This window comes from Sus scrofa, chromosome 18 (assembly GCF_054392235.1).
Source record: "Sus scrofa isolate SSC_HxYL_T2T_F1_AM1 chromosome 18, Sscrofa_HxYL_maternal_Yorkshire_Landrace_v2.0, whole genome shotgun sequence".
Taxonomy (NCBI): Eukaryota; Metazoa; Chordata; class Mammalia; order Artiodactyla; family Suidae; genus Sus; species Sus scrofa.
In genome coordinates, this window is record NC_139400.1 from 37,016,775 (window position 1) to 37,029,198 (window position 12,424).

Here is a 12,424-nt window from a genome sequence, read left to right on the forward strand (position 1 = left end):
TTGAAATTTTGTTTCAATTACAAGGATATAAGCATTTTTCCATTCTTATCACAAAGTTACACACTTTGGCCTACAGATGACTCCCTGAGAAATCCGGTGGACTAGCCTGGATATCTAAACACTACTTATAACAATGTTTCTATGGACTCTTAAAAGTATAAACAACCAAGTGTGAAAACAGCCTATGGGTGGATGAGGGGCATTTATCTACTTAACTGATTTCACACAAATAATAGACCAAAGAACAGGACTGACATGCTTGAAGAAAACATGTTTACTTCTTTTGAAATTGGGTTCATGGAACTAGGGAGTCATGGAAAGCTGTTGACAATAATAGCAAGCACTGCCTCAATATAAACTTAAGGTTTATTTACTCACATTTAAAAACAATAGAACACTCCTTTACTACTAGAAATTCCCCAATTCTTAAAATTAAAAGCTAAGATGACTTTTAAGATTGTGTGCAATCAATAGTTTTTTTCAGATAATAGACAACTTTGTTAGCATTTTTCCTTTTCTCAACCAAACACACTTTTTAGTAAACCACACTTACAAAGTGCTAGGGAGCAACTGCCAGGGCAATATGATAAACAGGAATGGTTTAGATAACTACAGGAGACAAGACTTACCATCTTATAACTTTCTTAAAAATCAGGGAAAGATGGAGTTCCTATTGTGGCTCAGAGGTTAAGTACCCAACACTGTCTCTGTGAGGATGTGGGTTTTATCCCTGACATCGCTCAGCAGGTTACGGATCCTGCATTGCTGTGGCTGTGGCCTCAGCTGCAGCTCTGATTAGACCCCTAGCCTGGGAACCTCCATATAACAAGTGTGGCTGCCAAAAAGAAAACAAAAAAAGGAAAGAAACATACGTATCCTGCACTATTGGTATTTGTATGTTTAATTTAAATAGTACATGAATTTCTCTTTCCAACTAGTTTTCCACAAGTATTAAAATATATCTTTTCTAAAACTTCTCAAAATAATTAGATTTTTACACTATTCAATCAAAAAATAAAACCAAGCTAGCAAATGTATGATTTAGACCAAAAACAGTTTTTCATGAAAATGTAGAAATATTTTAATTTACATATCATATTACAATGAATCAAAATGGAGTCAAAATCCACAAGGACACATTCATAAAAAATTCTGCACAGTATCCTCAGAATAATCAGTTTCTGTACAAAGATTTACAGATGTCCATCATATGTAGTTTTTTCTCAGTGTGCCACAGAATTCAGAGGTTCTGCTCGAATATTTCCCAAATCAAGTGCCGAATCTGTCTCTTCATCAATCTCTCCAATGACTGCCCTGTAATTATTTAAGGGGAAAAAAATAAATCAGTTTAAACAATCTTATTTCTGACTGAGAGAAGATGGTAAAAAAAAAAATACTTAAGGTGAAAAACATTTTTATAAGGTAGTGAATTACATATGGCCAATTTCAAGGTACCAACAGACATGATCTACCAGCTTGCAAAACTCCTTGAAATATAAAAATCTGCTTCTATGAGTCAGTACAAGCTGGCTCCAGCATACTGCTAGGTCTACAACAATGTTTCTTTTTTTTTTTTTTTTTTTTTTTGGCTTTTTAGGGCCACATCTGTGGCATATGCAGGTTCCCAGGCTAGGGGTCAAATCAGAGCTATAGCTGTCGGCTAATGCACAGCCACAGCAACACTCAATCCAAGCCATGTCTGTGACCTACCCCACAGCTCACGGCAATGCAGGATACTTAATCCACTGAGCTAGGCCAGGGATCGAAGCTGCATCCTTATGGATGCTAGTCAGTCAGATTTGTTTTCTGCTGAGCCACAAAAGGAACTCCTTAATTTTTTTTAAATTGAAGTTTAAAGTAGAAGAAAAAGTCTTAAAATCAAATTTACAAATTAGAAGAAAAAAGTAATGGATAAGTACTTATTTATAAATTCAGCTAGGTTACAAAGCAATAATTATTTAAAACTGTTCACACAAGAGATTTCAAAGACATTTTCAAACGCTAGCCTTGGACCCTAGATATATATTTATGTTCCTTTGAAATTAGGAGTATTTTGGAAGAACACTTTAAGAAGCCTCTCCAATGACGTATTCAAGGCAGGGCCCTTTCTGGACCCCATCCAGGCTACTTAACTATTAGAAATTCAGACAAATCTCGGTAGATAAAAAACCCTTCTCCATATAGCAAGGCAGTATATATCTATAGTATATTTAACTTGCCTTAAAAAAAGACATGTTTTACTTACACATTGTCTCCTCTTACGATGTATAACCCTAGTACCACTTGTTCTACTCCCTGTGAGGAACTGAACACTCGTTCATGGCTTTCATCCAAAATCAAATTAATGGTCTGGTCAAAGCCTTTCAGGGTTCCCTGTAAAAGAACATTCAAGAGAAAAAGACAAATATTCTCATTTACCTGAATGTGTAAATTCAACCACACAACAAATTTAGTTGCCAGGTACTCCAAAAGAAGTACCCATTTTAAGTATATGTAAGTCCACTGGAAGATAGAATGCTTCTTTATGACCAACAGTATTCACATTCTTGGGCATTTACCTCTTGGTTTTTTTTTGTGGGGGGGGGAACCCACCACACTTCTGACTAGTGTGCAGAGTTGTTGAGAACTACAGGGACGCCTATGTACTAGTTTATTTCCAAGGAAAGAGCATAAAAGTCCAGGTAGTCCAGGAGCTAATATTCTAAAGATACAAACTAAAACAAGGGAAACTTAAGGGAAATATTCCTATACATAGCAGCTATAGCAATGTAACAGTATCATTTCATGTTACATACCAGTAAACATGCTGCACACATTATCTAAACAAATCCCTATCCTTTGCCTTAGATGCTATAAATATTCCTACTTCAGAGGAGAAAAATTGAGGCACAAAAAAGTAATCTCTCAAGGTTTCATGGGTAGAAATAGCAGTTAGAATCTGAACCGTGAAAGGCTAGCTTCAGAGCCAAACCCCTGATCTATATTATACCAAGCAAATAGAATTTACCACTTTTCAGAGATTCAAATCAATTCCATAAATATACACAAACTTCAACTGGTAATAACAGCTAAGATTTGAGTACTTAGTATTGCAAAACAGTGTTCTATGGGCTTCATGTGGATTTACTTATTTAATCCTCCAGTAATAGTTGATACAAATGTGACTGTAACAATTAGAACAATCTAGAATTTGCAGTAACTATTCAGAGAAAGTTTTATGGAAGAAGCTTGGTTCTTAATAAAGGAAGACATAAGCCTAGTACAACATAGTAATTCAGATGCTATTGAAGTTTCTAAAGACACATCAACATATTGGTTTTAGTTGGTTAAATCTCTCAAGCTCACCATTAAAGTTGCTGTTTTGAAACTCTATATAAAATCAGAATGAAATAAAGAGAAAATGTTAACTTAGAATTTGGAAGAGAAACAAAATATGGAGTATTTACTAAACTAGCTAGCAAATAGTTCTAATCACACCCATACATAACTTCTTGGCTTCATTTACACATAACTGTTCTATGAAGTGAGCCATGTGTCAAAGAAATACAAACTACTGAACTTTAGTGCTCAAAATGCCTTTTAAAAATGGCTTTCCTTCTTCTATCAAGTTAAAATAATTTTCCAATTTATTAACCCATCTTATTAACAAAACAAGAGCATTTAAACTTGAGATTTTCATAAAATAAAAAAAAACCTATTTACAAACATTTGTTAACAATAGGCTTCTCAAAGTTAAGAAGAGATTAAAAGATTTCAAACTGTCCTTACTTGACAAAGTGCAATGTGAGCTACCTTAAAAAAAAACGTGATTTTCTTTTAAGAAGAAAGCAAGACAACTGGCCTTAGTTTTGGAATTAAATCTAACTGAAATCCCAGTTTGGTTCTGCCACTTATATCCATGTGACTGGGAAAGTGACTCACTTTTTCTGAGCGTGGTTCTTGCCCTAGAATACAGGGTTAACTCTTCACAGAGTTGTACTGAAATTAAGTGATAGAACACATCTGAAAAATGGCAAAGTCTGACACTTGATATTAGTCACTTAAGGACCCACTAAGGAAAATCACAACGATTAAAAAAAAAAGAATCAAAAAGAGAACTCCAGAATGGGAAAATAAAATATTGAATTATATGAATTAGATACAGATAGACAATGAAGTTTAGCAACCTTAAAACTTCTTTGAAAGTGAACAACTGTATGAATTATAAATGAAGAAATTAAGTAGCCAAAATCATAGGATAAATTTCTCAGATCAAGGAACAGATCAAGGGGAGAATCTAAGATTTTTCCGGAATTAAAATGGGATACTGTGATAAAAGGACAAATGAGATGAAATAAATTTAGCCTTTCATCCTACTGTATTCTACAATTCTATAGAAGACAAGAAGTCATACAACCTAAGAACATCTAAAGAGTATTAACACCACACAAGTCTTTTTTTTCTTTTTTATGGCAGCACCCGTGGCATATGGAAGGGCCCAAGCTAGGGGTTGAATTGGAACTGCAGCTGAGGCCTTGCTGCAGCTTGTGGCAATGCTGGATCCTTAACCCACTGAGTGAGGCCAGGGATCAAACAGCATCCTCACCAAGACCAGTCGCGTTCTTAACTTGCTGAGACACAATGGGAACTCCAACATCATACAAGTCCTAACATTTATTTTATAGATGTAGTGTCTAAAAAATACTTTAAAAAGTTTCTAGGAGATATACACAAAATTTCAAAGAAATTTCTACAATTTAGTGAATGTTACATCACTGAATGGGGAAGGAAATAAAGGATGAAAGAGGAAGATAAATATAAAATACAGGCAGATACCTGCTGACTAGACTAGAAGCTCCCTGAAGACAGAGTCTATTATTCATCCTAGCCTCTAGAATCCTTGTATGTAACTTACACTCAATGTTTACTGGTGAAAAAAAAAAGGACAGGCTGTTCTTTGTCGGAGATAAAGACCTGAATCACAAGAAAACTGCAATGAAATTGTACTGTGATGCCTAGGTATTAGAGATCAGAGGTTCTACATAAAAATCTACAACCGATAAACCCAGAAGAAAGCAGAGAAGGAATAGGCCAAATACTTACCACAATCATTCTCCCATCAGAAGTAATGACAGCAACAGTTCCTGATAACTGAATCAAGGAAAGTGTTTCTCAGGGAAGGCAAAGTGAAAATTTTACATTTGACAATGGTTTAAATTACTAGGAAAAAAGGTGACAGAATTAAAATACAACTATTTAAATTACTAGAAAAAAAAGGTGACAGAATTAAGATACAACTATTCAACACATTTGCTCTCATGTACAAATCTGTTGCTGTGTTGAATACTTTACGTTGTTCAATTCTTTGTGACAATTACACAATTAGAAAAATATGGAAAAAGAGCGTCCCTTTCTGTACATGATCAGTCTATTTGATCTTAAAACAGCTGGGGTGTTGTTTTTGTTTGTTTGGTTTTTGTTGTTTTTTTTTTTTTTAAGTTGAGGAATATTGCCAGTCTGGCAACTGGGAAAGATATTTCTCCCTTTCTTAGATCTGTTTCTTCGTCTATAAAACAAAAATTGGATCAAGGCTAACTAATCAATCCTGAATTTCAAGCACCTTAAGGCAGTCTTTTAGGACTTGGCTTCTGGGATTCAAAAGAAAAGCTACAATCAGTGTCATCATTGATATTAATATGCTTGCATCATTAAAAGCATTTAGCATTTCACTTTTGTCCCAAATTTGTACATGAGAGCACAACATAGTGTTTCTGTCCTGAGACTTAAAACGGTAACAGGGGTACAGTGTACTTCACTCAGACTTTTTAAAGTTACCTGCCCCTCATAACGACCCATCACGACAGCAAACATCATTTCAATTCCATCAACAAAGAAGTTAAATTTTCAAGTGGTAAAAGGGCAGAAACTTAGTTTGTGCACAATATGTAAAGGTTTTTTGGGTTTTTTTTTTTTTTTTTTGCTATCCTCGATCGATTAGCAAAGCCTATGCATAAAACAAATACATGGATTTATAAGACCATCGCCACCGCTAGTAAAACCGTTCATCTTATACCGTATAGACCCTAGGAAACATAGTAAAGTTGAATCAATAGCTGATTTCTATGGAGACAAGGAAAAGTTCGGAATAACCACGTTGGTGTATTTTTTTCAGATTAAAATTAGAAGACACCTTGGACTCGCAGAAACGATGGTTTCCAGCCCCAGCGGGGGGATTGGTGGGTCCCAGATCCTTAATCCCCGCACCCGCATCCCGGGCCCCGAAGCGTCCCAACCTCCCGCCGACCCCCACCCCCGGCCTTTCAGCGCAGACACCGGCCTCGCCACTGCCCCACCTAAAACCCGCGGCGGGTACTTCGAGGATACGGTTGATGTAGTTCTCCAAGGCGGACGTCATGATGTTCGGCCGGGCCGCTGGCCACACAGCAGGGAGGGTGACTACAGAAGCTAAAAGCGCCCGCCAGGAACCAGCGGCGGCTCCCGCCGACGGGCGGCGCAAATACCGCGAGAGTTACTGCGCAGCAGCCTCCGCGAATCAGAGATGGAAAGAAACCGGCCAACCGACCGTACCCGAGAGGCAAAGCGATAGGCATTTTACTGCGCGTGCGCAGTATGTTGCTGCTGGTTTCAGGGCGGTGATCTCGGAAGCCGAAAGGGACCGAAGCGAAGGGGAGGCGGAAGAGAAGCAGCAGCTTCCTGCAGGTGGGGTAGTGAGGAGACGGTGGGCGAGCGGGTTTACTAGCGGACTGGAAGGCTTTGTGGCCGAAGTTGCTGGGGAGAAATGTTGAAGACAGAGAAGGCAGGAGAAAACGGGATAAGGTGTTTTCATCACAGGCGAAATAGATGAGTGCTGTTCTGGTATGAGATGTCTACGCGGGGAAGTGGAATCTGATTTTCTGCCGCACAGGTCGAAAATTAACCTTTTAGAAGCTAAATGGCCCAGAGCAAAGTTGCACACGTTGTAACCGTACGGTATACATGTCTGGAGAACACAGCAATAAAAAGCATGCTCGCATAGTCTGCGTTTGCCTCTAGAAGTGCTCCGTCGTGGAAGCGTTGTTATTCTTTTATTTAAGAAACAGAAAAGTGTGTGAGTCTCCCTTAGAAAGCAGCCTTTTACCGCGCGGCAAGGTCTCCCTACCCTCAGGGTGAAATTAGTTACTCTAAGACAGGTTCGCTGCAGCACCCTGGAAAGGACTGATTCAGGAAGGGTCTTCTAGATAAGCACCAAACTGGGCCTAGTTATGCGGTGGTAACAAAACTGTGGGTATCCTGGCACGAGTAACAGCAACTCATTTGGCCCTCAGTTGCCTTAGATGCTGCCACAGCCATCATTTTGGATATTTCAATGTTATTAGAAAGTTTCACTCTTATTTTACTGTGGTACCCTAATTTCAACTTGAAGTTAGAAAAGCATCTATCTATATACAAAATACCAGTGAGAGTTATTTGCCCTTTTTACAAAAGCGCCTTATGATTACAGTTAGGCTTGTGATTTTTTTAACTGAAAAATTGTGGATTTGAAAACTCTTGCAGTGTCAGCAGTTTTCTTCTGAAAAGGCAAGCATCTGTTTTCATTACAGCATACCGATCACTCCCCAATGTTTAGTATTTTATGTACTGAAACTTACTCTGACCTGTTTTGAAATCACATATACTCAGCAGTTAGGTTGTGAGTGTCTTAGGATTTTTTGGGTGGTGGTGAATAGCTTCCATAAATTAAAAAAATGAAGCTATTGTGTGGTTTGCAGATGTTCGACATTGAACTAAAAGAAAATTAGTGATAAATGAGATGATTAGTAAGGAGTTTTTAAAAAGTAACATGCCAAATATTTAAAATGAGTAATACATGTAGTTTTTCATAGAATGTGTTTATATTGAAAATGTTTGCTAAAATAGATAGTGATTTACAAAAGTAATTTCATCATCAGTGCATTACAAGTTTATGACCTTATGTAGTTTCCATTAAATTAATAATATGCCAGATAAATAACAGATGTGTGGTGTTTATGGAGCATCCCCAAATCTCTTTTATTTGAAATTTTTTTACACACATTTTAATACCATGTTTTTTGTAGTCCCTAATGATTACAGATGTGGAGAGAAAGCCTGTGGATAAAGAAAAGAAAAAAATAAGACAAAAAAAAATGAGTTATGTCTGGCTACAGACATTACATATGTGATTTAACTAAATTAGCCTTGTGACTTTGGGAATACATGGACTTAGAGAAATCAGCACCTTAAAATAGAGAAATAAGTTAAAGCTCCAACAGAGGGAAATAATTTATGTAAATATCTGACAATTGAAAAGTTAAACAGGTAAAATTTGGAACTTAAATCAAAATCAATGTACTACTCATTTAAATACTGTTAAAGAGTCAGAGTATGTTGGAATGCTTTTTATTTTGTTAATAAAGCACTTTTATTCCATTAGTTCTAAATCTAGACTTTGAGCAGAAAACTAAATTTTATTTTGTATTTAGTTCTCTTAAGATTTAAATGAACTCAATATTTTATATATCTCTCAACCCAGTCAGGAATCTCTATCTCAGTAGTAAATACAGCTGCCTATATCTAAAACAACAATCAAGAATAGGGCAGAAAAGAGATGGGAAAGGGTAGAAAGGAGTTTCCTAGATAACTGACATTCTTGGAGTCACTTTCCATTAGTAGAAACTAATGGATATAAAATGTGTCTCTCTCTGGTTAATAATTCCCCTGAGAAGCAGGACGTAACTCATCTCCCTTTGTATCCTGTATTTCATTAACCTGAAGAATCAGATTCATACTAGATTCTCAGAAAACTGAATTTGCACTTTCCTGTGAATGGTTCATGGGAAAAAATGATAAATGGAAAATTAAAATTCTACTTTTAACCTAATATGATAGGAACTTTTTACTTTTATTTTTATTGATTTGTATTTCTACAGGTTCCAAAATTGTCAACCAAATAGCAGTATACATTGAATAAATCTTTCTAGGCTTCTCCAAGGCAGAAAAGGACATAAATAAATTCTGATCTCTCCTTACAAGGAAATTCCTGAATAGATGCAGAGCTTTAATTATAAACACAAAATAATTAGTGTATGGAAAAATAATAAACATCCCAAATTATAAAGAAAGGTAATTGATTTGGAAATATTAGTTGATTTAACACTATGAGTTACAAAGTGTTTTTCTCATCTATATCTATTTTTCCTTTTAAGGTATTAAGATAGGCATTTTTAACTCAGTTTTTTAAGGGATGGAAAAAATCAAATGTAACTGAAATGCTAATTGAGAAGTGTATAGGATCATAATTAAGAACACTGATTTAGGAGCTAGCCTCTTTAGATTTGGATCCTATGTGATTTTGAGTGGATTATTTAACCTTCTTGCCTCAGCTTCCCCATCTGTAAAATGGAGAAATGATGGTACTTACATCATCAAATTTTGGGGGGACTAAAAGTGTTTTGGTAAAGCCTGGCATATTATAAGCACTCTATAAATTTCAGTTATTATTGCTCATGGACATAGACCATATCACAGTTAACCCATTTCTCAGTCCCGAAGCTTGTTCTGTTAACAATATTTTGTTCACTGCCTTTTTTTCTGATTGGACAAATTGAGTACTACACATTTTAATTGCTTAAGGAAGAGGAAGATGGATATATGTTAGAATCTTGTAACATTTTATGAAAAAGGTAAGACAAATTGGGGCTTGAGTAAAAGTACAAATTAACTTCAGGAAAATTAATCAGACATTAATTATTTGGTGGAGGTAAGACTCCAGGTATGAGTTTCTGATTTGTAGCAGTGGGAGTGGAAAGGCAGAAGACATTTGATTCAAAGATAGTGAGTAAGAAAGGCAGGGAGGCAGAAAGCAAATCACAGACTGCCTAGTGATAGTGGTTGGTGAATTGGAAGAATGGCCAGAGTAGGGAGATACAGGAAAAGACAGGGGTGCTTGTTAATAAAGAAGATGGGGCCAAATTGTAGAACTGTGTAGGTCTGACACTGTGCACCAGCCAGTGGTGAGGCCACCGAACAGACTGGTCACACTGTCAGTGGCATACACAATACCTTAAAGGTCTGGAGAACCAACCTATCTCAGTAGGTCCACTGTTTCATTTATAAGAGATAATGCATATTAATAAAATCTTATAGGAGTTCCTGTTGTGGCGCAGTGGAACGAATCTGATTAGGAACCATGGGGTTGCGGGTTCGATCCCTGGCCTCGCTAAGTGGGTTAAGGATCTGGCTTGATGTAGGCTGTGGTGTAGGTCGTGGACATGGCTTGGATCTGATGTGGCTGTAGCTGTGGCTGTGGCCAGCAGCTATAGCTCCAACTGGATTCCTAGCCAGGGAACCTCCATATGCTGCGGGTACAACCCTAAAAAGCAAAAATCAATCAATCAAGTTAATGGCCCAGAGTTCCTGTCGTATCTCAGTGGGGATGAACCTGACTGGTATCCATGAGGATGTGGGTTTGATTCCCTGGCCTTGCTCAGTGGGTTAAGGATCTAATATTGCCATGTGCTATGGTGTGGGTTGCAGACTCGGCTCGGGTCTGGCATTCTTGTGATTGTGGAGTAGGCTGGCAGCTGCAGCTCCAGTTCAACCCCTAGCCTGGGAACTTCCATATGCTGCAGGTGCAGCCCCCCCAAAAAAAGAAAATTAAAAAAAAATGTAAAAAATAAAAAGGTAATGGCACAGATGTGGGCACTTGTGACTCTTCCTTCAGGTTCTTAGGAGAGTTACAAAGAGGCAGATTCAACACTTTAAAATTTTTATTCAACAAATGCTTCTAGTGCATTTATTTTATTTTTATTCAACATTTGGCCTCTGCGTTGTTAACCTTAAACATCTCTAACAGGGACTGGCAAACAAAAGTCCTCAGACTAAATTTTTTTTTCAATGGCCACACCCATGGCATATGGAAGTTCCTGGGCCAGGGATTGAAACCGAGCCACACCTGTGACCCATGCTGCAGCTGCAGCAATGCCGGATCCTTTAATCTCCGGTGCTGGGCCAGGGATCAAATCCATGCCTCTGTAACAACCCAACCCACTGTGTCACAGAACTCCAGACCAGATTTTTTTTGGAAGTAAAATCTTGGAATGCAACCACACCTATTAATTTATGTATTGTCTCTGCTGGCTGCTATTGGGTGACAGCAGCAGAGTTGAGTAATTGTGACAAAAACTCTATGGCCCACAAAATATTTAATATCTGGCTCTTTACAGAAAGTTTACAGACCTCCATTTTCTAACGTCCACAAATGAAATTTCTAACGATTTTATATCCATATTACCAAATTGTCCTCTACAAAGTTTGCACAGCTCACGCTCCTACCAGGAAAGTGAGCTAATTCATCTTCCTGGTCAGCCGCAGGTATTACCATAATGCCTAATTTGACCAGCTTTGAGATATGATACCTCCTTTTTTTCTGAACTTCACAGTTTGCATCGTGAATAACAAAAACTCAGATGTAAGACTTGAGAAAAATGTCTGTGGTGTCTCCTCCCTCTCTCCCTTCCTTCCTCTTGTTGGAGTATCACTCTGGAACCCGGAAACATTTTCCAAGTCATTACTCCCTGTGATAACTCATGTAATGGAATTTGTTCATGCATAAAATAATGTTAGAAAATAATGATTTGCATTTTAACATATGCATCAGAAACTAAATTAAAAAGCACAAAGATGTCATAGCACAGTGGATTAGAAGAAATTCTCAGCAGACAGAAATTCGAAAACAAAAGATATTTCAAACTAAAGACAACTGTTTGTCAGGGGTATTTATCATTGTTTTTAAGCTCTTTAACATCAGAGTTTTCTTTTTATTTCTTGGGAATTCCCTACTTTATAAGTTTGGGTGGAACATATAACTCATTCTATTGGGTACTTTTTTTCCTTGTCTTTCTTACAGAAAGAGAGGCCGAGGCTCTGTTTATGACTACCTGACTCACAGAGGATGCACTCTTGTGGTCACACAACTGCCCAGGCACAAGTTCATTAAGGAGGCATGCCATTGGTGCTACTGTGGCTTCTAGGGCCCACAGGTATGCCAGCAGTATTGGGGCCTGAATGCTTCAGTCTGTATTGTTCTGCAGTGGTGTCCACAGGGTCCTAACCCAGCTTTGCTGTGTGTTTGGGACATGCTATATAGTTATGTAACTTGTGAATCTTGTTCTCTAGCCTGTCACACAATTATGTGAGCTGTTATATATCCTTTAGTAATTTCCCTTCCTACATGAATCAGCTCAAGTTAGTTTCAAGCTAAGCAATTAAGAATTCTGGCAACTGGAGTTCCCATTATGGCTCAGTGGTTAATGAATCCGACTAGGAACCATGAGGTTGTGGGTTCGATCCTGGCCTTGCTCAGTGGGTTAAGGATCCGGCGTTGCCATCAGCTGTGGTGTAGGTTGCAGACACGGCTTGGATCCGT

The 12,424-nt window shown here is 37.7% G+C and overlaps 2 protein-coding genes across 6 annotated transcripts in view; one reads left to right on the plus strand and one right to left on the minus strand.

Annotated features, from left to right (window-relative positions):
- Positions 1-12,424, plus strand: part of LOC146394980 (uncharacterized) — a 480,198-nt gene that overhangs the window by 267,398 nt on the left and 200,376 nt on the right. For 4 of the 5 annotated variants that reach the window (XR_014834437.1, XR_014834439.1, XR_014834438.1 and 1 more), the window contains exon 1: positions 11,913-12,038. Coding sequence is in view for 1 of the 5 variants with exons in the window: in XM_085006031.1 (XP_084862157.1) it covers positions 6,393-6,699 (307 nt within the window). In the remaining 4 variants the exon portion in view is untranslated. Of the gene's footprint in view, positions 1-6,151; positions 6,700-11,912; positions 12,039-12,424 lie in introns of those variants that run through there. The other variant, XM_085006031.1, reaches the window with a different exon arrangement.
- LSM8 (LSM8 homolog, U6 small nuclear RNA associated) lies at positions 257-6,501 on the minus strand. The gene is made up of 4 exons (XM_003134753.5): positions 6,364-6,501; positions 5,083-5,123; positions 2,246-2,373; positions 257-1,314 (listed from the first exon to the last, which is right to left on the minus strand). The coding sequence occupies exons 1-4, from the start codon at positions 6,392-6,394 to the stop codon at positions 1,224-1,226; spliced, it is 291 nt and encodes a 96-aa protein (XP_003134801.1). The 5' UTR covers positions 6,395-6,501; the 3' UTR covers positions 257-1,223.

Excerpts from the sequence above, each read along its gene's own strand:
- LSM8 (XM_003134753.5), bottom strand. The coding sequence starts at position 6,394 with ATGACGTCCGCCTTGGAGAACTACATCAACC. Across the intron at positions 5,124-6,363 it reads CTTGGAGAACTACATCAACC|GAACTGTTGCTGTCATTACT; the intron begins GTATCCTCGAAG and ends TTCAGTTATCAG. Across the intron at positions 1,315-2,245 it reads ATCGTAAGAGGAGACAATGT|GGCAGTCATTGGAGAGATTG; the intron begins GTAAGTAAAACA and ends AAATAATTACAG.